General features: G+C 38.7%; 2 protein-coding genes across 2 annotated transcripts; one reads left to right on the top strand and one right to left on the bottom strand.

Moving 5' to 3' along the window:
• Positions 1–1987: 1987 nt before the first annotated feature.
• Positions 1988–24384, top strand: LOC6566316. The gene is made up of 9 exons (XM_001992082.2): positions 1988–2082; positions 3775–3929; positions 13055–13160; positions 19474–19627; positions 19703–19830; positions 20791–20938; positions 21409–21531; positions 21611–23020; positions 24374–24384. The coding sequence occupies exons 3-9, from the start codon at positions 13083–13085 to the stop codon at positions 24382–24384; spliced, it is 2052 nt and encodes a 683-aa protein (XP_001992118.2). The 5' UTR covers positions 1988–2082; positions 3775–3929; positions 13055–13082.
• On the bottom strand, positions 14234–15243 carry LOC6566317 (farnesol dehydrogenase). The gene is made up of 2 exons (XM_001992083.3): positions 14617–15243; positions 14234–14524 (listed from the first exon to the last, which is right to left on the bottom strand). Exons 1-2 carry the CDS (start codon positions 15187–15189, stop codon positions 14345–14347), a joined length of 753 nt encoding a protein of 250 aa, XP_001992119.1. The 5' UTR covers positions 15190–15243; the 3' UTR covers positions 14234–14344.
• Positions 24385–26217: the final 1833 nt, after the last annotated feature.

Here is a 26217-nt window from a genome sequence, read left to right as displayed (position 1 = left end):
AGAGAACATAAAAAAGGAAGAAGAAAAATCATCACAAATGATAGTTGTTATCAAGCAGTGCATAACGGGCCAATTGCCTATGTATGTGTGTGTGTGTCGCATAAGCAAGGCAGTTGACGAGGACGCCAAACAACGACGAAAGCCTAAACGCAGACGCAGACGGAGTTGCAGACGACGTCGACGTCGACGCCCGACGCCAAGTCAAACGTTATTTAATCAGAATCGCAAAGGCAAAAGGCACAGACAGACATACAGACCAGCGGACAGAGGACAGAGAAAGAAACACAAAAAAAATGTTGCCAAGACGTCTCAGCAGCGTCTGCAGCGCTAAACAACGACAGGTGGCTGCTGGCAGCGACGTCGACGTCAACGTCGGCTGCTGCTTTAAGCACAAAAGTGCAGTAAAGAAATAAAAGTTGGCAGCAGGCGCAGCGGCAGCAGCCGCGACGGCCAATCAATTCTGAGAAATGAAAATGCCGTCTTTGGCATCGTTGTTGTTGTTGTTGTTGTTGCTGGCACAATTGTGCAAAGCAAGAGCCCCACACACATAACCACACACACACAACACACATCAACATAAAAGAATGCGAAGAAATGCAAAATGCAAACACCACGAGCCACTTTCCAAATGCATTCATGATGTTTACCGTTGAAATGCGCCCAGTTGCCGCCGCTGCGTCTCTCTTTCTCTCGCTCTCACTGTGTGTGTGTGTGTATAAAAGAGAGGCTGCATCGCAGACTCTAACAGCAAATGTGGAGAAATGAACAAGCACCAACAACAGCAACTTTAAATCAAGCACGCACACACACACAGATAGACAAGTGCTGACAGCAGAGTTGCCAATTGCGCTGATTTTAAGCAGGTGCTAATAAATATAAAAAAGAAATATATGTATAGTAATAGTATATGATGCATAATAAATATATTTGGTGCTTGTTAAATTAAAACCCAAAAATTTATAACAAAGATAACTTATCGGGAAATGTTAACAAGCTTTGACAATTGGATGTAAATAAGTATTGACGACTCTTTTGCCAGCAGTGCTGACATTTTGGCTATTTAATAGCTATTTTTGCGCATTTCGATTGCTCTAGTTATCGGTTCTCTTTTGAACTAGATCAAGTTGTTGCAATGTTGCAGTCAATAGTATGTGGCTTTTTATTTGTTTCATGTATTATCAAACAATTTAAAAATAGTTAAACATTTATTTGTGTTTGCAGTGCTGCCAACACTGGTTGCTACAAATTAGGTGCTCGCTTTAAGTTCAAGTTCAAGTGCGCCTGCCACTGAATATGATCCTGCAGGAGCTTTTAAGCAACATTTGAACGGCCAATTGTTAAATGATTCTGCATTATTATTATTATTTGTGAACCAAATCGAGCCGAACTGCAAAAGTGAAGCAACAAGTGCTAATTGAGCCTCTACTGCGAGCGAGTGAGCGATGGAGTCTGTGTGTATGTGTGCGAGCGAGTGAGCGAATGCCAGTTGCTATGCTCTGCCGACGGCGCAGTCGCCGCCTGTGCTGTGCTCATTTGTGCAGTTTGGCGTCGCGTCGCGACGCGATAGCGTTGAGAGAACGCGGCGCCTGCGCAGCATAGTCACAGCCGGCTGCCTCTGTCTCAGCCGCCGTCGCAGTCTCAAGATTTTGCCGTCTGTCTCTGTGTGTGTTGTTGTCTTGAATTTCTTCTTGTGCTGCTGCTGCTGCTGCGACCGACTGCTGCTGTTGCTGTTGCTGTAGCTGTTCCCGACAGTTACATTACGAGGCCAAAGAAAGTATCTTGGTTGGTTCGCGTGTATTTCGCGTTCGTCGCTCGACGAGTTCACACGTCTTTCGCTCGCCTTGGCGCATCAGCTAGTTCGAATTTCGAATTTCGCATTTCGTATTTGTATTCGAATTCGAATCCCCGCATCGGATCGTGAACGAGTCTCGTTTTTGTCTCGTGCTCGCCCCCAGTGACCAGTGTTGTCGAGTGTCTTAAATTCTTTACACACACACACACACACAAACACACATACATAGATATATTTTTTTGCTGTTCGTTTCGCAATTACCGTTGGTCAGACTTGGAGATCGCAGTGAAGTGAGTGATGTTGTTGTTGTCAGACATAATTTAACCCAGAGCGGGCAACTAAAAAACGGACAACTGCATAGTAAAAAAAAACTACTACTATAAATAAAAAAGGTTTTTTTTTGTTGTGTTTACATATTTTTTTTTTGTTTTCACTCATAAATTGATTGTGTTCAAAACGAAAACAACAAAAATGTGCACAGCAAGGATCTCAATTGGAATCCAATCAGACACCTTACGAAATATAAAAAATATGAAGAAGAAGCAGCAGCTAAATACCGTTGCACCTGCACAGAGCCGATTAAGCCTCAAGAAGGGGGCAGGGGGATATAGGCGTTGTTGTTTTTTAGGGGGGCCAAGCGGATTCGACATTTCATGCTTTCTAATTTTTCCCAATTAGCACAAAAGCTGTGTCTGCCTTCTCTGTCTCGCTCTCTCTCTTTTTCGCTCTCTCCCTCTCTCTGAGAATCGAAACCAAAAAAAATCAAAGTTTTTCATTGCTTATTTATTTTTTTATTGTTCTTTAAAAGCTGTGAAGAGCATTAAGCATAATCATCGTAATCATTACACACACACACACACACACAAATCAAAAAACGAACAACGAATGCGACCCACAAAAAGTGGCTTGTCATGATTTTTACCTCCGTCTCCCATCCAATTCGTCTCCTTGCACTCGTTACTTATATTGACAATTTAACCAATGCCATTCACATTCCCATTCACACACACATACACACACATGCATACACACGCATATGCACCTGTGTGTCTGTGTATTTTTGTTCCTTCTTCTTCGGCTTTCGTTTGCCACTGCAAGAAAAGAAAAAAGGAGACAGCGCAAAAGAGATGGACAGTTAAACATACACACGCATACACACGCACACACATATACAGACACATATGTGTCAAATGGCAACTAATCACTAATCAGTTGGCATCATCATCAACTTTTCAATGTGAAAAATACTTTATGATATTTACCTCCTCTAATTCGCCCCTCCCCCCACCAACACACATACCCATCAGTGCTGTCATTTTTGTTCTTTTTGTTTTACCGTTTTTTGGCAGCTGGAATTTTAGCTTTTTTTGTTTTAATTAGCTTCTCTTGTTAGCAGCGAATAATGAATAACCGTTTTTAAGTTTAATAATCAAATTTTGATGTTTATGGCATTGACCATTATAGTGATCTGCACTTGGTAAATGGAATTTTTGCTGAAATTAGAGCTTGTCCTTGAAACGCCTAGAAAAAAAGTGATGAAGAATCTTGCCAAGCGCTTACTATAGATATTAAATATTTGCTTATTGCATTAAACATAGATATTAAATATATGTTTATTGCATTTAAATTGTCTTCTTTTTTTGCACATAAAAATAGCTTTTTCTTGCTACCTACAAGTTGGCAGCACTGATCACCCCTCCCTCCTGCATTTCACCTGAGTTGCTTGGCTGGTTAGTTGCTGATGTTGTTGTTGTTGTTGTCTCTTTGCTGGTTGCTTGGCTGGTTCTTATTTACGTTACGTGTTCTGCAGTCCCGTTCAACCGATTTCACTTCATCTTCTTCTTCAGCGTACTTACATATTCTGCTGCTGCTGCTGCTGCTTCTTCTGATCGTTTTTTTTTAGTTATTTTGTTATTTATTTATTTTATTTACTTCTTTTTTTCTCGCTGGTACATTTTATGCACTCGCTTTTTCGACTTTAGTCGCAGAAAGCAAACAAATCGTTGACAACACACAAACACAGACACACACACACACACACATACATTTATACCCAAGGAGCCCGACGTGCCGCACAAGCAGATAGAAAGAGACAAATAGAAAGAGTGTTTAACACTAGGACATTTGCTTTTCAACGGTAAGTGCTTAAGTTTACTCAAAAACTATCGCTTTAAGCGAGAAATGAAATAATGGATACAAGTTGGCAAGAAGTATTGACTCTGATTCGTTAAAATATATATAACAATTAATATCATCAATTATCGAACTGCTAAGAGTGGTTTCTGTCCAGAGACAGTTTCGAACTTTTGGAAATTTATGGGGAGTGTGGAGCTTAAAAAATATGGGCAATCGGAGCTTTTTCATTGATTAATTTGCAAGTTTCAAAAGAAAAACTATTTCAAATCTTCCTAGTTTCAAATGAGAGAGAGAGAGAGAGAAAGAAGAGAGAGAGAGAGAGAGAGAGAGAGAGAGAGAGGGAGTGAGAAAGAGAGGAAGAGAAAGATAGTGTTTTAAAATGATGTAAAGAAATGCTTCGTTTTTTGACAGTTCTTTTAGTGATACGGCTAATTTTTTGTGCGATGATTTCAAGAAATATTCGCTTTTTAGCAGTAGTTTTATTGATTCGGAGTATCTCAGACAACCAAAGCTTATCTCTTGCTCATCTCATCATCAATCATCAATCTATACACATAACTATACATATAGCTATATATGTTTGCACATAGCTTAAAAAGATTATTGCTCACACAGCTTATTGGTTAATTGGGGTTGTTATTGAGAGCCTAATCAGTTCACATATCAATCAAATCCAATCAAATCAAATCGAAAGCAATCGCAATTATTTAGTAAACAATGCCCATTAGAGCCACACACATACACACACACACACACACACAGAGGCAGAAGAGATCGGTGTTAAATGCATTTGATCCGTCTTGGAGCGCATTAAATGCACCGTTAACTACCTCGAATTCTAATCAAGCTGATGCGACAAAAAGAAAAAGAAAAAAATACAAACAAACGACAAGAAGCAAAGAACGCCGCGCGGTGGCACAATAAACTCAATTCCTCGAGCCAGTTGCAACAACAACAACAACAACAAAGACTAAAACAACACACAACACACAGAGACACTTTTTAGAGAGACAGGTAAGAAACACGCGACTTGGCCATAAATGCAATGCCAACTTGCCAACTTGCCAGTTGTTGTTGTTCTTGTTGCTGTTGTTGTTGTTGTTGTCGCATCAGTTGCAAGTTGGCAACAGCTTCAGCAACACTTGTGTGTGTGTTTGTGTGTGTCTGTGTTGGCCTCAAATCATTCGCCTCTTCTGCTTGGGAGACACCCTAAAAAGCAAATGTGACGCGTTGAAGTCTCTGAGCATTTATTTGATCTACGAGTTGTCGCTAGTTGTCGCTGTCTCCCTCCCTCCCCCCCTCTCTCTCTCTCTCTCACACTCTTTTAGACAGTGAAGAAAAGAGAGAGAGAGAGAAGGAGAATAGCCATTAGGCAGATTTATGAACAGAGAAAATCAGTTCGAAGTCGTACTATTTGTCTAAAACTTGATGTGCACATATTATCCTCATTTTAGTATTTTTTTATTTATTATTTTTATAGCATGTATTTTATTAGGCATATTCAAAATTTTTTTTCTTTCGCTTTTTTTTTGTTACTGACAGTCATACAAAAAATAGCGCTAAATTGTTGCTTAGTTTTTTAGTTTTCGTTTTTATTTTTATGAGCCATCGTTTTGCAGTTGTCATTTGAAGTTCATTCAAAGTTTAAACAGTAATTTTGTTGTTTTTCTTTAATAAGCCAATTGATTTCTTTTGTAGCTGACTGTTGATTGTCATAAAAAAGAGTATTAAGTCTTTGCCAGTCTTCTTTGTAGGTCTTTTTTATTTGTATTATTGTATTTTTTTTGGGCCTATATTTTTGTATTCGTCATTTTTCATTCATTTTGGCCGCTTCTTTTGGACAATGCATAATTTATTAGCTGACGCGCAAGTCACTTTGATATTGGCCATTTACTTAGTGCCATCTTCTCTGCTTGCTGCAGCAAATGGCGAGAATAACACTAAAGATACACACACACACACACACACACACACACACACACACACACACCTACTTTTTTACAGCAATGAAAACATGCGATTGGTCATTCATTGTGATATGCTAATGAGCAGCTCAACAAGTTTTTGAACAATTTCTTGGAATCTTCTGTTTCTTTTTAATGCTGTTTTTTGGCGTCTAACTGTTCTTTGCCTTTCTACACGCAGCATCGGCATCTGATTCAATCATGAATGAAATGGAAATCTCATAAACACATCTCGACAAGCAACCAAAACGTATGAAAAGTGAGAGTGAATAGTTTAGTTTAGTTGAGTGGAGTTGAGCTGAGCTGAGCTGAGCTGAGTTGAGTTGAGTTGTGCTGGGTTGATTTGATTTGATTTGAAGAACATGCAAGCCACATTAAACATTCAAATTTAATCCGCATCCGAATCAAATAGAAACTCGAACTGTAAACTGTTTACTGAATGCCAACACGCACTATGTACTCTCAGCCTCTTACCATAAATACTTGCGGCTACTCTGCGAATGGATTCAGTATTCGTCTCATTCGAGTGTCAATCCGAGTCTCATTTGCTCTCCGCAATTTAATATTATTTCTATTGTAATTTATATGTGAATTGACTAAATAGTCTACATAAGTCGATCATTCATAATATTCTTAACTGGTTACGAGTGTGTGAACACATTCGAATGGGAATACAACAACAGTTATCTCTTCATTAATTTATTCATAACATTCACATGGGAAATGAATAAGCGAACATCTCCCATAATTTCAATGAATGCTCACATTTCGTGGAATTTAATAGCTACTGTCAAGTGTGAAGTGTCAAGTGTCAAGTGTCAACTGTGTGTGTGTGTGTGTGTGTGTGTGTGGATTGTTTCTGTTGTTAATTTTCTTGCTCGCATAAAATTAAATCTGTCAGACGCTGATAAGCGTCCCAACTCAGTTTCTCAGCAAGTTAAACATTCCCTTTCCTATTACCCCTCTTCCAGCCAACCCCCCACCACCCTCCCACCTTCCACACACACACACACACACCTATGTTTGTATAGCAGGATGCCAAGTTCTGTCGCAATTTGCAATTCACATTTTGTGCCACAAAATTGAAAAGTTAGTTTGGTAGCAGCTCTTGTGGCAGCTGCAACTATTGTCAATCTTTTAGAGCCAGCCCCATATTAACATTAGCACTGACTAGACAAAACTCGCCACATCCCTTAATACCCCAACAACTGAAATTTGTTGCACTTGGCACTTGTCCAATTGCACAATAAGAGTGCAGCTGCTCCAAAACAGCTCCAACTTTAGTTTGCTTAACTCTGATTAAGTGCTTTAGCTGACAGTTTATTTGCAGATCTAGTTTCCTATAAGTAATAAGCTTAATAAATAATAATAATAATCGCATAACGCATTTTACGGACAGAAGGAATCTTCTCCGAGTCCATTAAATTTATATATTCTTGATCATTATGTGTATGATTAGATGAATGCTTGATTTCATTTTATCGATAACTTTCCCCGTTTCGCGAATATCAATTTATTTGTCATTTGCAAATCTTACAATGCCTCATTCCATCTATTCTCGATGGAACTCTCTCTTTCTTTAATTAACATTTTTCAATAATAATACAATAATAATATAATAAATATAATATAATTAGCTGAGGTAAACATATCTTACTCCACAGTTTCAGAGTTTCAGAGGTTTGCCTATCTTTATCCTCTATCTTTCTCTCTGCCTCTTGATGATTTTCAGTTTTCCTAATCTACTCACGCTTCACAATTTTCCCCAATACTTGCAATATATATTAGACTATAATAAATTTTAATAAGCCTAGATTTATATCTAAATATAGACTATATATATATATATATATATATCTAAAACTTATGGCTAAAGACTTGGGTTCAGGCCGTCTACTATCTCTGTGTAGATGTGATTTCTCGCCTAGAGCATTCTTACTTGTTTCAAGCAATACTCAAAACTTTGTATGGCAAACAGAGGTAATTAAAGGTACATAGAGTTAGGTACATGGGGGTACATAGAGTTATTTAGAGGTAGAGGTACCATTGCTCCGTGTGCTAGCAGCAACTAGACCAGTTCGGATGGCTGGTCTAGAAACCAGTTTAATTCAAATCAGGTGCAAAAGAAAGTGAACCATTTGTAAATGTATTTTTCACTTGCATATGTATATATATATGTATATATATATATATATATAGTTAAGTTTGGATTATAATTAACATTAATTGTGGTTATTGTTGTGCAGTTTTCATTGTGCAGCAACCAGTCAAAAGCAGAAGCCGGCGAAATAGACGAATAATGGCATTGAAATGGAAAGAGAGGCGAGGAAAATGCCAACATAAAAGCCAACCATAAAATATGGTTTGTAGAAGTAACAGCGTTTTTGTTCGGTGATTTACCGTTTTGCACTTGACTTGACTTGACTTGGCTTGAAAATGCCGCTTCGATTGGAAAGTGGTTATTTTAACTGTAGTCCAATTTTGTGTTTCCCAAGCTAAAAACGCCCAAAAAAAAAACAACAACAACAACAACAACAACAAAACAAAACAAAACGAAACAACAAAAGAAAAACGAGTTGAGAAAGAAAAGTGAAAACTGTCGCACGATTTGTTTGTTGCTTTTCCATTTCATTTCAGTATCGATACTTTAATGTGTTATTAATAAAATATGGGTATCGAGTATCGAATATCGGGTATCGGGTTGCTGCCGCTGGTGCTGCTGCTGCTGCTGCCCCATAACAAAAGTTAACCGGCTTAATGCCAATTCACAATTCACAGGCCCCAAAATGCGGCGGCCGTCTTAATTGCAACTAGCTGTGGCAGCATCTGTGACTTGCTGTAGTAGTAGTTGTTGTTGTTGTTGTTGTTTTTGTTGCCATTACCATTAATTAAGCGTTAGCGGAGCGTGCAACATGCCACACGTTGTTGCCCGCCACTTTCTTTGGCTTACATATACACTTACACACACACACACAGACACACACACACACGGGGTTTTAGGTCTGCTCGTCTGGCGGCTGCCACTTGGCCAAGACGACGCCACCACCACCGCTTAAGTAGATCCCGGCCAAGATGACGACGCCACTTAATTGGCTGCTGCCATGGCGCTGACTTTGACCAAAGAGGCGTTAATCGCTATTTTTTCTTAGATTTTTTTTAGCTGATAAGCAATTGCTGAGCGTGCAACATCAACAATGACAACAACCATTACTCAGGTGTTCTTTACAGTTAGCCAAGCCAAAGAAAACATAAAACAATCAGCTACAGTTGAACTTCTCCAATTTGAACGGCCTCAAATTGTATTTTGTGTATTATGCGAATCTAGAAACAATATTCTATACCGAACGCGATCCGAAGAGAGCTCGACTAGCAGTTATACTTAACCCAAGTCTTAAGAATATTCAAGCCAGACTCTGAACCCAGCTTAGTAGACTTTTTATATATTTTTATATATATCTTTAAATTTGGTGTTTTGTATGCAATCGGAAGAAGGAAGCGGCTGATGAGCAAGCGAGAGTGGCGGCAGAGCGACCCCTAATAGAGCCAGAACCGTTTTCTGGCATAGAAAGACTCGCAATACGACTGCAACTTAGAAACAAAGAAAGACAGAGGCGACAACAGAGCTGGGCAGAGGCATCAGGACTCCGACAATCCAGATGTCTTTTGGATGGTTATAATCTTTAACGATTTAAGCAAGTAATAACCATGGGGAAGAACAGGCTGAGGATACTCACCGGACATTGTAGACTAAGAAGTCACCTAACTAAACTAGGTGAAGGTTTAGTGAAAGCGAGGAGGAATCCTCAATGCACATCCTAACAGAGTATGTCGCCTTAATCAGGATGCATCTTATGAGTTTCAAAGACATAGAAGCCCTCAACCCAGCATTTGTGCAGGTGCTGGGATTGATGGAGGATAATAGATCTAATAGGTTGCAGTGCAAGTATCCCAACAATAATAATATAAAATGTGATCGAAAATCGATTTGTCAATCGAATTAAATACACTTTATCTGGTCGGAGGTGCTCCCATCTGCCCATTATTTATTTTTGCACAATTTATTTCGAAGCCATTTACACATTTTCTCCTCTGGTTTCAGAGTATACAAAATTGTTTATTTTATTTCTTCCAATTTGTCTTACAAAAGTATTCACATACTCGATTTTTGATGGTGCTGAATTGAAGTTCGATTGTATTGAATTGTAATGTGGTCAATGCTTTGTTTAAGCCCAATCGGTTGCGGGGCCAATTAGCCAAAAGAGTGAAAAGATGCTGTCAGAAAAAAAGAGAAATTAATTGGGCGCAAATTAAAGGCAAATACACAAGATGTAGAAGACATAAATATATGTGTATATATGTATGTGTATATATATATGTATGGGAAAACATAAAAAAATGTTTATAAGCTTTATAGGCGAGAATTTACCGTTTGTCTAAGAGCGTCTCTATTGATTCGTTGTTGTTGCGGCTCTTTTGGACGTTTATACAATTTACAGTTCTGTGCGCGATTCTGACCGCATTTTTGCGCTTGAATTCAAAGACAACAACAACAGCAACAACAAACAGCAACAACAAACAGCAACAACAATCAGCAACAACAATCAGCAACAATAGCAATTCAGCTTTAACAATGGCTTGTGGAAGTTGCGGCCAACTGTATCTGTATCTGTCTATCTGCATTTTGTATCTGTATCTGTATCTGTATCTGTATCTGTATCTGTATCTGCTGCCACCTGTCTAGCTGTCCATCTGTCCATCTGTCCGAATCCCAATCTGGCTTATTGTGTGTCCGTCCGGCTTTTTGTCTCGGAGTGTAACTGAAGCAAGCCCGAAGCAATCGATTGAAAGCCGCTTGAAAGCAGCACAAACTACAAACAACAGATTCAAACCCAATTTCGATTTCATTTTCACCTGTTGTTATTTGTATTCCCTCCCCCCTCTCCCCCTCACACACACACCCCTTACTCCGCCCCAACACCTCCCCCCACAACTGCCCGGTAAAAGTGCGCAAATACGTTAGTCATAAAAGAGAGAAATACAACTCCAGATCTGCTGTTTATCTTTATTGATTTTGTTTCTTTCTTTTCTTGGGTTTTTGCTTTTATTATTATTGCTCTAATGTGGGTTGATCCAAGTTACTCACTCGTTGCTTGACTGACTGACTGACTGACTGACTGACTGACTGCGTGGCTGCCTGGCTACCTGACTGATTGATTGATTGATTAATTGCATGATTCACATAGCTGCTTGTCTGTGGCGGTAAATTCTCTTTCAAATTTTAATAGCCACCGCTGTGAAAGTGCGTTCCCCAAATTCTCAGCTCCTCAAATGCTTTTCTCCTAAATAGTCTCTCTTTCTAGCCGTTTTTTTCTTTCGCAAACTTTTGCCAGCCTCGAAGTATTTTTGGGGCTATGAAATTCAAACAACGCTAAATTGATTTATAAATTGTATATCCATTTAGTTGGGCGTTGTTCGCTAGATCGTTTAAGCAACTCAATTAGAAATACAATGCTAATTTTATATGCCAACTTTGGTATTTAGGCTCAATCTTAACTCGATTGTGGCAAGAACTGAGCAGCGGGAATTGAAGTCTGGCCCATTTGGCCTATGGCCACTTGATCCACTTTTTGTTGGTGTTGCTTGGCGTTACTTAAATAAGCCGCTTTGTCGCCTTAACAATTTTAACGTGCTTCAGGTTAAGTGCAAGCTGAACCCCAACCCGAATTTGTAACATTGTAACATGAAATTGGGCTCTGAAGTTGATGAGCCACAGACAAATTGAAGCAACACTAAAAAAATTCCACAAGAATTCTTACAACTGTTGCACTTTTTTTTTGTTTTAGTCAGAATTTATATATATATATATATATATTTCTTGATATTACTTTAAAATTTAAAAATCAATTTACCAATAGGGTACGGAATAATTAAAACAAATGTCTTTTACACGTTAATAACCGAATTATATTTTAAATTGTTCATTGTTTTCTATAGCTAAAGCCCTGATCAGCTTTGACAGTGAAAAGTTTCCTTTGTCGTTTGTTTTATACAACGACGACGATAACGATAACTTCGATAACTCTCGATAGCTGCTTAAACTTGAGTGTATTTTGTATAGTGCCTTTCGCGCTTGGAATTCGCTAATATTATCCATAACCTGATCATGGGCAATCGTTAAAGAGTTGGCCGCTTAGCGAATTGACCACAAATGCAATCCTCGCAGGCGCAAACCGATTGTTTTGCGGCTGCGCTTTTATTAACCTCCATTTTGTGGGTCACGACTGGCTTGGCTAACTGGACCAGGCGTGAGAGACGGGCCCAAAAGCATTTCGCATTTCGCACTTGGCATTCGCATTCCTCATTTCCCATTTCCCCATTTCGCATTCCCCTTTTTCCCATTTACCATTTACCATTTCCCATTCCACAATCCGCAATCCGCAATTCGCAATTCGCATTCGTTAAGCTCTCCCCGCTGAGTTTTGCAATTGGCCAATTTCTATTCATTAGCCGCATTCGCCACGCCACCCACTCACGCCAACTGCAACTCCGATAAGTGGCAGTTGCAAGCGCCGCACAGTGGTGCCAAAGTCCACGAAACCCACGAACACCATTTATCTTTCATCAGATATGATTATGAATTGGCTCAAAGAATGTATTCGTTCCATTATCATACTATATGAACTAATGTCTAATAATAATATAAGATTATGTGTTATCTTTTACAAGATGTGATGACATACATATGTAATATTATCATTAGTACTTTATATATATATACCTTTATATGCTCCAATGCACTTTAAAAATAGGTTTCTTCTTCTTCTCAGCCGAGTTGTCAAGTGAATTATCATTAAATTGTTTAACTCAACACAACGTCTTCCTGAATACACTATTACAATATATACATAGTTCTAATAATATTATTATACATTTTATTTTGAACTGTTAACTTGGATTTATTATTATTATTTTTTAGTATTATTCGCTGGCAAAATCCGATTTAATTTGAACCCTGCTTCAGCTATATTGCTCCACTGTGCTGATGTGATCAGATTGGCTGTGCCTGCCGCAGTGGCCACAGTCAACTCCTATTTCCACGTCAATTTTTAATCGGCTAACTTATTCAACTAACTAACTTAATCGTTGTTTTCACCCATTCCAGATATAGGCGAAGCGCCCACATCGCCAGCATGTGGAGCCCACAAAAAGGTCCTACACGGCTGTGGGACCTTAGACTTAGTAGCTGTATATTTATCTTACATTTAATGGTGAGTATAACTAACATATAATCTAACTTTAAATACGCGTCTTCCTTTTAAATGATCCTCAATCAGGGTGTTAAATGATTTACAGCATTCGTGTTGAAGCCAATACAAGTAAAACTAAATGCAAGCAAATAAAATGATGCCACAATGCATTCATAATATTCCCGTAGCGTTTTCTTGACAAATATTATACTACGACACTAAGTCTGGCATCTGGCATTAGAGGTACTCCCACTCAGAAAAGATCGCCAATCATCTGCACAAATGCAATTATTGTAGTTGAACATAGAGCCCTAAGTTTACAAGTATTTAGCTGAGAGGGTCTCAGTCGGCCTATTGCCGGGCAATCTTCCAGAATTTGCTCTGGAGTCTCGTCAGATTCAAGGTGGAATCGGCATAACGAGCAGATGGAAACATCTCTAATCCCATAAAGTATAAATATTCTTGATCAGCATGAAAAGCCGTATCAATCTACCCATGTCAATTTCTACATCTGTGTGGCCAAGTCGATCTCATATTTAGATATTTATTTGCATGCTATCGATAACTTATCGATTAAAATTGAATTTCGTTAGCAATAAAATCCACTATTACACAGATAAGTATTTTTTCCATTCAGACATTTACCTCGACATAGATATTGATCAACTGCACAAATTTCATCAAGATCGGCTAGAATGCAACCAAGTTGTTAAACTAAACGTTTTATCATATTGAATTTACATCAGGTTGAAATTGTTCCATTGACGTTTTAATTATTGCAATAAATAATTAAATGGCGTTTCCAATTTTCAAATTGAAACGACTTTCGTTTACGTGGGGGAACTGCTTTCTTCGTCTACGGATTAATCGGCGCAGTTTCGAGTAGACTATAAAATAAACCAGCCTACAGAACTATTTAGAAATGCCACAGAGTTGCCATATGTACATAAAAAGAAAATACTCTTAACATTATTGCCAGACAAAAACAAAAGAATTGAATTAAATGTAAAATCATAACTGACAACGGAGTTGGCAGATTATGTTCCCATTTGCATGCAAAGTAAATACAAACTAAATGGAAAAATGCATTTCACTTTCTTTGTACAATGTATAACTATATAATTTAGACTCGATATTAGAACACATGCAATAAGATAATATATAAATAATGCAATTGTCCCATCCGATTGGAGTTACTCCCTTGCTTAAAAGTGCTCACCAATTGGCTTGATTGTGAGCTCGTGTATCTGAACATTCGGAGGTGTCTGAATGCAGTAGCTGATCGCATCGGCGACATCCTCTGCGCGCAACATGGGCAATTGGCCAATCTTCTCGAGCAACGCTTTATCAATGATCTCGGTATCGACGGCACCGGGACTGATACTCTGTGTTCAAAAGAATGACAATGATAATCACATTGATAAAGTATATTTGTGTAGTCGAGAATTGTTGACTTGAATTTGGAAACTCCACTTACGGTTATCTTAATCTGTGTGCCTGCGTTGAGGAACTCTTGACGCAGCACCTCGGTCAGTGCGGTCAACGCATACTTCGACGGTGCATACATGTTCAGGCTCATCCCCGGTACGATGGGCACACCGTGTCCAGCAATGCTATTCACGATGACAACATGCCCATCGTTGATCTTGCGTCGCTGCATCGAGCAGGCGGCCTCCCTCGTGCACCAGGAGACGCCCAAGACATTGGTGTCGAGTACGGCACGCAGATCGGCGCTATTGCCCGGTGAGATGATGGTAGTTTGACGCGTAATGCCCGCATTGTTCACCAGGACATCGGCACCACCCAATTCCTTGTCGATCCATGCGAAAGTATCGATCACGTCCTGCTCCTTACTCACATCGCAGACACGGTAACGGAAACGCTTCGCCTGATCTGGCGGCAGTTGCTGACTCAGTTCCTTCAGTCGATCCTCACGGCGTGCCAGACCCACGACGACCATGCCTTTGGCAACCAGCTCCTTGCAGCAGGCAGCTCCAATGCCCGAACTGGCTCCGGTCACAGCAGCCACACGCTTTGTCCAGCGATCCATATTATTTTATTTTAGCTATTTTCCTTGTCTGCCTGTTGAGCTATCAACGGTTGAACTGAGCACAACTTTGTCGTGCCGGCATTTATATCATCGGTTGTTCGAGAATAATATATGTATATATTCTACATATTAAAACGAAATAATACCATAGTACATAATGAGTAGATATATAATGTCTATCTTCATGTCGACGTGCAGATGCCCTCTCAAAACGGCGTAATTTATTTAATATTTGACTCAGCAAGCGACGGATTTAACTTGCAATGCTGACACATTGTAGAACGAAATTGCTAATATATTATTGTATAGTTGAATAAATAAAGAGATATAATTACTTAATGAACCCGCACGATAACCTACTACTTCAAACTTAAAGTGGCCTATTTGCTAGGGTATACTTGATACATACTTAATACATACGTAATACATAGGCAACATTGAATTAAAAAGCGTCGCGTCATGCTGATAGCAATATTACCAACCAGGCAGATAGTATGTGATCTATGAGAGGGCTAACCTTGAGTCTCTCTCGAACATTCGTTGCCCATTTACTGTTTTCCTCTCTCTCTCCCTCTCTCTCTCTCTCTCTCGTTGTTTACCCAAAAATGGTTCTAACGATGATTGTTTGAAATTTGTCAAATTTGACCAAACAATCAAGTGCGAGAGAGAAACTTTCTGTTAACATTTACTTGTACATAATATGTATATTTTGGGCAACTATTTTATTTTCTTGATCTACAGTCTTAATTTATGTATTTGAACTCTGTTATTTTTGATAACCTGCTCAAAGTGAACCGTATTTAGTAAAGGTTTGCGGTAAAGATTATGAATTGGTTTCCAAATGTTTTATTTTTTTTCGGTATTTGGCACCGTTGTGGTACTTTATGGACTAATAGTATCGGTTCCGGTTACTGGTTCTTCAAAAAAACATTGAATTTATCTCTTTTTATACCTGGAACATATACTTATCTATGCTCGCAGACAAATTGTATAATTTAAGTTCTACATACACTAGGAGGCTAGGCTAGGCTAGGAAATCAATAAAATCGATAATCGCAAATCGATAAACCCATATCTCCCACACAATTTGAAAACTAGTTATGTGTATTACAAGTAACACTCTTCACAAACATTTTGGACCACACCTACACCTGCCCCCAATAACGATAAAAGTCCATATCTCTCGCAATTTGAGAGCTACAGTTATCAGTTTTAGATGGTATTACTTATGGGAATCAGAGTATTTCGCAGTCGGTTACGCCCGACTGTAAGGTTCTCTCCTCTTTTTCTTCTACCTTTGTTTCTCATCTTGCAAAATAGGTTGAAAATAATTATTCTATAAAAAATATCTACAAATTTGAGTTTAATTTGTGGCTCATTAAAAATGCGCTACACTAAAAAAAAAAAGAGCTCTCGTCGATTGAGCTCGATTTGGAGATACCCCGAACCCAGATAATATTATGCAAAGGTATATTTATACTTAATATAAACTGTGTATGGTATACGATAACTTATATTCCAAATTTGAAGCCTCTTGCTCCTATAGCCTTTGATATTTTAATATTAGGTAAGCTATACAAAATATTTCACCAGATTTCAGGGCTTAGCCTAGTCGTATAAGCCACTTACCTGTTTTGTTACACCATTTTGGCGTATGTCATAATTTTGTTATTGTTTTTGTTATCCATTAAAGAAAACGTATATATGTATACATTCTTGATCAGCATGAGTAATCAAGTCGATACTTGTTCCCATTTGTTGTCTTATAATGCGCAGAACTCTTTCAGCTTAAGATCTATCTTGAAGAAGCTAGATATTCGTCATTTTACTGAAGGCAATACATAGAGATCGGAGCTGACCAGATCGGACCACAGTCATGGGAACAATCGGTAGAAAAATGAGGCTTAAGTTGCATTCATTTATGTATATGCCTATCTTGATTCCACAACTTAAGTATATTTAAAGTTGCGATAGCCGTTGACATACATATCAATATAATTTCACAAGTGTGGAATATTTAGTAAACAACCAAATCTGAAACTGGTACGATAAGACAAATATTTATATAAAGCGAACATTATTTTTTTATTAAGCTCAAATTTATTGAATAAAACGAACAAAAATATAATTTAAACATTGATATTGATATTGAAATCCATAATTGTAGCTGCTGCACAGCAAAACAAATATTCTTGTTTATATCCAAATATCTTTGTATATATTGTGAGATATATTGTTGAGATTGGATCGGTTATTTTAATAAAATTTTGTTTTGCTTTTTCAAAACATGGAAAAATAAAATTCCAATAGAATTTGTAGATAACGATTTTGTTCAAGGTGAGTTGAGAGGTGTTTCCCTTTTTTTTTTTGCATACAAAATGATCAGATAATTGGTATGCAGAGGAACCGGAAATATTGGAATGGGAACTTACCAACAATTTGTGATATTAATGAATACATTATTAGATGACCGTGATTCGATTTCGCACTGTCTAGTTTAGTTAAGTATATTTATCTTACATTAATATCTAGCTAACACTAAATTGCCTGAATCTTAAATTAGAGTAAGTCCAATATCTTTATCGATAGTAAAGAAAAGACAATTGTATGCCCCATATTTGTGTTGCATTAAAATTGAATATGAATTGAATTTAAACAAGTTGCAGAGAGAGAGAGAGAGAGTCGCTTAATTAATATTATATTCTAAAACAATTACCTCATGAAGTGAAGTCTTTAATTTAACCTGTCGGGTTTTTCTTTGTATATAGATACAAAAATATTGTATTTTGCATACGGGTTTTTGTACATTTCAAATATTTTTCATTTATCGTATTCACTATCTTGTTTCTTACTTAATCGCCAGTTGTTTTGTCAGATATTGAGATAAGAAATTTATGTCGAGCTTAGATAAAACTCATAATTACTTGACAGTAACAAAACCTGCAGCTTGTTTGGTTTATACACTTTCTTTGTATAGAGTATAAACATTATGTTGACTCTATTTTTCATGCTCACTAGTGCTGCACAGTGTAGATACAGTGTTGAAGAGTGTAGTTGTTGCAGACAATTTGGCACCGCCGTTTGGTCAATTGCTGCTCAGCTGTCGCTCAAGGCATGGAGGGAGAAAGAGAGGGGGGCAACTAATAATAAAAGGGGGAAAGGATTGTTTTGGTTGCTTTGCTGGTTGGGGAGCAACTTTTACTGCAAGTGCAACAAGAAATTCCATTTGCAATTTGGTTGCACAGATTTTTTTCTTACTCTTTTTGGCCAGTTTAATTAAAGCCAAGCCAAGATGAACTTGGAATCCGGCTCGGTGTGGCAAGGCAGGCTCTGGGGCAAGTATGCAAATGCCAGCCAGCAGCCAGCAGCCAGATTTAGCTTAGACGAGTTGTTCCCTGCCTCACTTGCCCCTGCCCCCCCCCCCCCCGCCCTTTCCCCCGCACGTGACTGGACTGCTGGAATTTGCTTTCTCGTTTGTGCTGCCAAATGTTGAAAGCTTTGGCTCGGCTGCATTTCGTTTTTATTGGTAACATGTTTGGCGGGGCCAACAAAACAACAAAACAAGTGCAATTAAAAAGAAAAACAACAACAAAAAGATGAGAAAAAAAAAATAGAATAAATAAATGGCAGAGGCAGTCGTCAAGGCCGTCGCTGTGGCAACCCTTATTAAAAGAAGTGCCATGGCAACTGGCCGAATAATTTAATGCAAGCAACTCAACTGAGGAAACAAGCAACCCAACTGCAAAACTGTTGCTGATGCTGATAGAGATGGAGATGGAGATGGTGTTGCCAAACCATTCCAGTTCCGATGGCAGCTTGCCCGATGCTGTTGCAGTTGCAGCTGCAGCAGGTGTCAAGTTAGCCAGTGGGAATCGCGTTAATTAGAAATTATAACGGTCTACATATCGTTGTCAGCTGCATCAGTTAAGATCTAGAAATGTGCTGTGTTCGCTGCGTACTTTCTCAAAACTACATTAAGAAAAGTCAATTAAATGTTGAGAAATGCTAGCAGTTATTTAAAGTCTAGCATAAATTCTCTCACACACACAAAGTCAGACAAAATTGCCAACGAAATTCCCCAAGCAGTTTTCTCACTGTTGAAACTTGATGTTAGACTTAACAAGTGCTGCATAACTGCTTAGAGATATTTCTGGTGTCGATCACTGATTCAAATGGTTTGCTACCTATTTGAAGACTCCTTAAGACCCCTTAGCCATATCTTTTCATTATTTATGTCATCGTTATTACTATAAATTATATTTATTTTTATGTTTTACTTTACAGTTTAGTTTAGTCATAGCTGGTAATGAACTGTGGCCCATGGATCGGCCAGATGGTATGCCAAACATAGTTTCACTTGAGGTCATGTGCGGTAAGGATCACATGGATGTCCATTTGACCTTCTCCCATCCCTTCGAAGGCATTGTTAGCTCCAAAGGTGCGTATAAATCACACACAGTACACAGTTTATTCGATCGATTGCCACTAACACTAAACACGAATCTGTTGACAGGACAACACAGTGATCCCCGTTGCGTTTATGTGCCACCATCGACGGGCAAGACGTTCTTCTCGTTCCGCATCTCTTACTCCCGATGCGGCACCAAACCGGATCTCAATGGCCAGTTCTACGAGAATACGGTAAGTGGAACATGTCTGATTCTGATTCTGATTGGGTTTCTATGTTTCTTTGTATAACTGTGAAATAATTGTATAGAATAATGAAATATAAACAGTGATCAGTGATCAGTATTCCAAAGCGCAAATTAGGATTAGACCTTAAGCTTAAAGTGTAAAACGATTGTTGATGGTACTAAATGAAGCCCACAAAGAGAGTGATCAACATGCAAGATATCTAACTGAAGCAACTGAATGCTCGATGTTATCTTTAAGTATCCCAAAATAGTTCGTACGATTAAACATTAATCGGAACTGCAAAACGATTGCAAGCCTCTTTCAATAAACAGTTCGCTTAAGGAGCGATTATTCTCAGTGTTCCCAAGTACTTAAGGTCAAATTACTTTAAATACAACTACAATTAAATACTCAAATAATGCTGCGATCAGTGATCAGAAAAGGGAGTCCCCCTTTATATAAAATACCCATACATGGAAAACTCAAACAGATTGAATTGAATTGAACATAACTGATTACTGATTACTGATAACCGATCACTGGTAACTGATTAGCGATCACTGATTGCTGATCACTGATTACTGATTATTGATCACTGATCACTGATCACTGATTACTGATTACTGATTGCTGATTGCTGATCACCGATCACTGATAACTGATCACTGGTAACTGATCACTGGTAACTGATCACTGGTAACTGATCACTGATTACCGATAACCGATCACTAATAACTGATTACCGATCACTGGTAACTGATTACCGATCACTGATTATTGATCACCGATTAATAATCAGTGATCAGTTTCCCACGTCGCATTGTTCACCTTGTGCATGCATTCACCTGCTCGAGGCTTTTGCCACTTGGGCCATTTACTTAACCCGCTAAACCACTAAGCCGATAAGCCGCTAACCGCTTAATGCCTGTTTTGCTTTTTATCTTTGGTTTTACTTTGTGACCGCAGGTAGTCGTGCAGTACGACAAGGATCTGCTGGAGGTCTGGGACGAGGCGAAACGTTTGCGCTGCGAATGGTTCAACGACTATGAGAAGACCGCCTCCAAGCCTCCGATGGTAATTGCCGATTTGGATGTTATACAGCTTGACTTTCGCGGTAAGTAAGCCATGCAAAGGTGAACCATTCACGGTTCACGGTTCACGGTTCTGATATAGCCAGAGCCCTTACTATGCACACCACTCCAAGAAAGAAAAGAAAAGAAGATAAAAGGGTATCCTAAAGTTGCGCAAATGCTGGTCACATTCAAGTAATAAGAAATTTGAACAGACAGCTTACTTAGAATGTAGCACATCCTTTATCCAGTAATCAGGATTGCATTTCAAAACCAGAATCGAAATTCAATATTTCTTTGTTTGTAAGAAGCAACCAAAAATAACACTGAGAAAACTTTCATACCTTGCTGCATAGATCTAAGCTGTAGCCAAATGTGTATGCGATTAGAATTCGCAGGGTATCTGCCAGTCGAGCAGAACACATCAACTAGGGCACTCAATTACATAGCTGACCTCAAAATTAACTTTCTTCTCTGTGGCTCTCTTCCCTTTTTGCTTGTGTGTGTGGCACAGGCGATAATGTTGATTGCTGGATGGAGATACAACATGGCAAGGGACCGTGGGCGCCGCCAGTGAGTGGCATTGTGCCACTGGGATCCACGCTGACGCTTGTCGTCGCCATCAATGACTATCGCGGTGAGTGTCATCCATCGAAATGAAATTTACACATATTTTTTTCAAAATCCAACTTGATTTTGTCCATTCGATTCCACAGGTGAATTTGATATGCGGGTAAAGTCTTGTGCCGCATCTGATGGTTCCGGACATGTGATCAATTTGTCAGATGAATTTGGTTGTGTGCTGCGACCCAAGATGATATCCCGTTTCCTGAAGGCCCGTGCGCCCGATGAGCGCGCCACGGTGATAACATACGCCTTCTTCCACGCCTTCAAGTTCCCGGATGCGCTCAGTGTGCACATCAAGTGCAAGGTGGAGATATGTCGTCATGGCTGTCTCGATCACTGCCAGAACTCGGCGCCTGTCGGCGGTGGCGGCGGCGGCGGCGGCGGCGGTGATGCCTTGGCTCATGGCGTTGGCAATGCGCATGAGCGCAAAGATGTTCACATTGCCGATGTGATGGGCAGCAGCAGCAGCAACAACAATGAGCTGCACAGAGATCTGGACATGCAGCCGGGCTCAATGGGACACGGCTCCCAATCGTTGCAACACGGCTTGGGCGGATTGGGTGGACTGGGTGGATTGGGTGGCATTGGCAGCATCGGCAATATGGGTGGCATGGATCATGACATCTTCTACGAGGACATTATCCACGATCACAAGCAGACAATGGGCGGCCCAGCTGCCAGCGATCTGTATGAGGAGAAGAGCGGCAATTTGCAGCCGCGACCCGTGCACGAGGATCTCGATGAGGAGGCCGATCTATCCGATCTCTTTGGTGACGATGATATGGGCGACATGGATGGCGAAGGTGAACGCTATCTTGGCCTGAAGAAGAGCGGCAAATTTCCGCATGGCCCCCGCCAACTCGAAGCACAAAAGCGAATGGGCGTACCAATGGCCGGACCACGCTCCCTGGAACCCAGATCGGATGATGTGCCGCGACCCGTTTACCGGCCACAAGCGGAGGCATTGAAAAAATCACGCGAAGATCACATCGATCTCGATGAGCCAACGGCAAACAGTTCGAAAGAGTCGACTGCAACGCGGGACAGCAGCAATGGCAGCAATGGCAGCAGTGGGAACAGTCGACGTCGTCGTCGCTCCTTGGTTATCTCGGATCGAAAGGTGCGCAGCGCCGATGTCGGCGTTAGCGGTCTATACGATGTCATTTCCGAGGCGGATTTGGCCTTCTCGCCGGATGTCAAACAGGAGGCGGTCACCGTTTTTCAGGGCAAGATCAGTGAGGAGGTCGTCTATGGCATCTGTATGCCGGTGCCCGGTTTTAGTATACTCTTCATTGTTGTAATTTCGGCGACAATTGTCTCAGCGTTAATTGCCGGCTCGCTGCTATATCGCTATCAGCTGCAGAAGGAGGCGCTCGAGAAGCAGACACCGATGCCGGTGCCCGGCACCCTTGCCTCCTGGATGACGTTGCGGCTCTTTCGCATGCGACATCTACAACAACAACAGCAGCAGCAACAACAGCAACAGCAGCAACAACAGCAGCAGCAACAACAACAGCAGCAGCAGCAGCAACAGCAGCAGCGACAACAGCAACAGGTGCCCAGCGCTGCTGCTGGCCATGAAACGGTGCAGTGAGAAATGGCTCTGACTTCCCGCCCCTAATCTATTCCCCTCGTATCTATATACCCAAAACTATCTAATGTACCGCTGCAAACATTATTAATTTATATACTTCTTATTTTTATTTTTATTTATTTATTTTATTTTATTTATTATTTTTTGTTTGAATAACAAAAAGAATATCGAACTGACTGACAGGTTTTAAGCCTGCGCCTTTTTCCAATTCGTTACAAAACTCGGCACAAGTAGAAGAAACAGCACAAGAGAAGTAGTCACAAGCAGAGAGACAGACAGAGAGCGAGAGAGAGAGAAAGGGAGAGAGAGAGAGAGAGAGCGAAAGGAACGAAATAGAATGGAACATGCATGTGCTCTCGTTAGTTAGCCACAAACTGGAATGGAACACCGAATGGTTAGTTAGTTGGCAACAAATTGAGTTGAGGAACATTATGGAATGGAACACGGAATTGTTAGTTTCTCCTTCATTCGTCAGTTAGCTACAGCGGGTATTGAATGGAACATGCCTTTCTATCACATTCACATTCGCAGATGGAACAAAAACATATTTAAATCGAATCGAATAAAACATAGATGGAATGGAACACGCATGTTTTCATTCGTTAGCTTCTTCTTTTTTTTTTTTTTTTTTTTTGTTATATACTCGTTAGTTTTTGCTCTCGTCAGCTGAAAACGGGCAACATGGCAATACCGGAAGGCCATCCATTAAAGAGAGGTATAGAGAGAGAGATAGAAAGAGAGAGAGAGAGATAGAGAGAGAGAAAGAGAGAGATGCATTCGATGTCCCGATCTTCACACACACATTACTTTTGTCTTACTGGTGCTGCACAATATTTATTATATTTATGTTGAATTTTTTTTTTTTAATTTTTTGGGTGCATTTAGTCGTTAAATTTGCAAAAAAAAAAAGAAAGAAAGGAAAAAAAAGGAAGAAAACAACCCAATATCGAAAAATACAAATAGCAATATCGTATGCCCGATATAATCGTACTTACTTCTTGAATAGAAATCGACGCACATGACTAACGTTAGGGGACACTTATTTATTGATTTACTTAGTACTCGATAAGCACCTATCATAAGCAGCACAAACTATCAAACAAACAGCAACAATTTTCAAGAATCTGAATCGGAATCGGAATCGAAATCGAAAATATTCGAAAAGTATTGAAATTATAACTCATCAAGTCATTGGAATGCAGCGTTTAGCAAATTTTAGTTAAAATTCATCACTTTTTATACATCTTAATTCATATAGATCAGCCATAAGGCATATATGTATATCTATATATATCTATATATTTAGATATATATGTATATGTATTTTTGGCATATTTCGTTTGTTTCAAATTAAGTTCCCATATCTCTGATCTATGTGAATTTAGACTTATGTATTCATGACTTATTTAAACATCTAGTAAATTATTATTAGAGCAATGGAATGGACAAAAAAAACAAAAACAAAAACACAAAACATACAACATAAAACATACAACATAAAACATACCACATACAACAAATGCAAATCGGTTGTCAAGGCCAAATAATTTATACAATTCTTATTTAATTACCTTTTTTTTAATAAATACTCGTAAAGCTAAACAATATAAACAAACACTGAAAATTGTAATGAACTAAATGCAAAAACAAAATAAATACTTAAAATTAAGATTAAATATACTACAATAATTATATATTGGGATGCGTCTTTTATTTTGCCACTAAATGGAAAATCTCTAATCTGTTTTGGGGCAAATCTATAACTCTTATACATATATATATATATATATATATATGTATATGCATCTGAGCACATTTAATTTTGAGAAGAGCGCTGTGGATTTGATTTTGATATTGAATATCAAATTTGTACTGCATACATTTAGGCATAATCGACTTTGATCAATTATTTGGATACTTAAAAATAGTTGAATCATTTTTGGAAATTTCTTATAGATCTATCTTGTATATATATTTAAATTTCGGAGATATTGGCATGCTCAGCTGGAGTTTTCAATCAAAGATGTAAATCTTCTCTGAAAATTTGCATAAAAATTAATGAATAAAAAACACTCATTTTTTATTATTGTCGTTTATTGGTTTTGCTCATACAAACATACAATGTTGCATTTGTATAAATCGTACATTTCGTAAATAAGTAAATAGATAATTTGATATATAGATTATGTAAGAAAGTAATCGGTACACTCGCATTTGTTTTCTGAACCTAAACAATTCGATTAAACAACTTTTCCAATATGTGATATTATTAACGATTTATTGAACACGTTATTAGCTTAATTTCCGCCTCTCTCTCTTTCTTGCAGGAATTACAATAGTAATAATAATATTAATAAAAAAAAAAAAACAAAAAAAAAGCAAATACTCATAATAAACAAATTGGGGCTTGTTGGGGATTGTACTAGTTGGTAAAAATAAATAAATAAATAAGAGTATAAATTAGATACGCTCCATGTGAGACAACAATTAAAAATTAACAAGATGCAACAAGGATCAGAAGGATCTATGGATCAAAGAATCGATTCGAATCCGGAGCTTAGACTAAGTTTAAAGCACTTAAAATATTTAGTGACTAATTGAAATATACACACGCATATCTAATGCGTGCATATAAGTATAAATATCTGGTAAGTATTAGTGTAAGGACAGTCTAAGAAGAGTCTAAAACGTTAGTGTGCATTTTCCCATGTTCCCGTCAAAAAGTTAACTGAACGTTTACCAATTCTCAGTCACTGTTAAATTGTTCAATTTGACAATTTTACTAGAATTGCTTGCGTTGCCAGCTTGTCGTTAAAGTCCTGTTCTGATCTCCTTCAGTACAATGTGAAAATGCGCCTTGAGCGTGAGAAAGACAGAGGCAGAGATAGTCGCATGAATGGGATAGAATTGACAGCGTTGCCAGATTGGCCAAAGTATTATTTTGTAATCTGTAAACATTGGGCTTAGCACCGATTTTAAGTAGAACCTCGACTTAAACTAAAGCATGATTTATATGGATTTCATTTATTTTCTTATTATTTTTTTTCTTTTTTTTTTGTTGTTTTTTTTTTTTGATAATAAAGACTACCACCAGGTGACGAA

The sequence above is a fragment of the Drosophila grimshawi genome, unplaced genomic scaffold (genome assembly GCF_018153295.1).
Source record: "Drosophila grimshawi isolate 15287-2541.00 unplaced genomic scaffold, ASM1815329v1 contig_848, whole genome shotgun sequence".
In the NCBI taxonomy this organism is placed as follows: domain Eukaryota; kingdom Metazoa; phylum Arthropoda; class Insecta; order Diptera; family Drosophilidae; genus Drosophila; species Drosophila grimshawi.
This window is presented reverse-complemented; position numbering and strand designations above follow the sequence as displayed.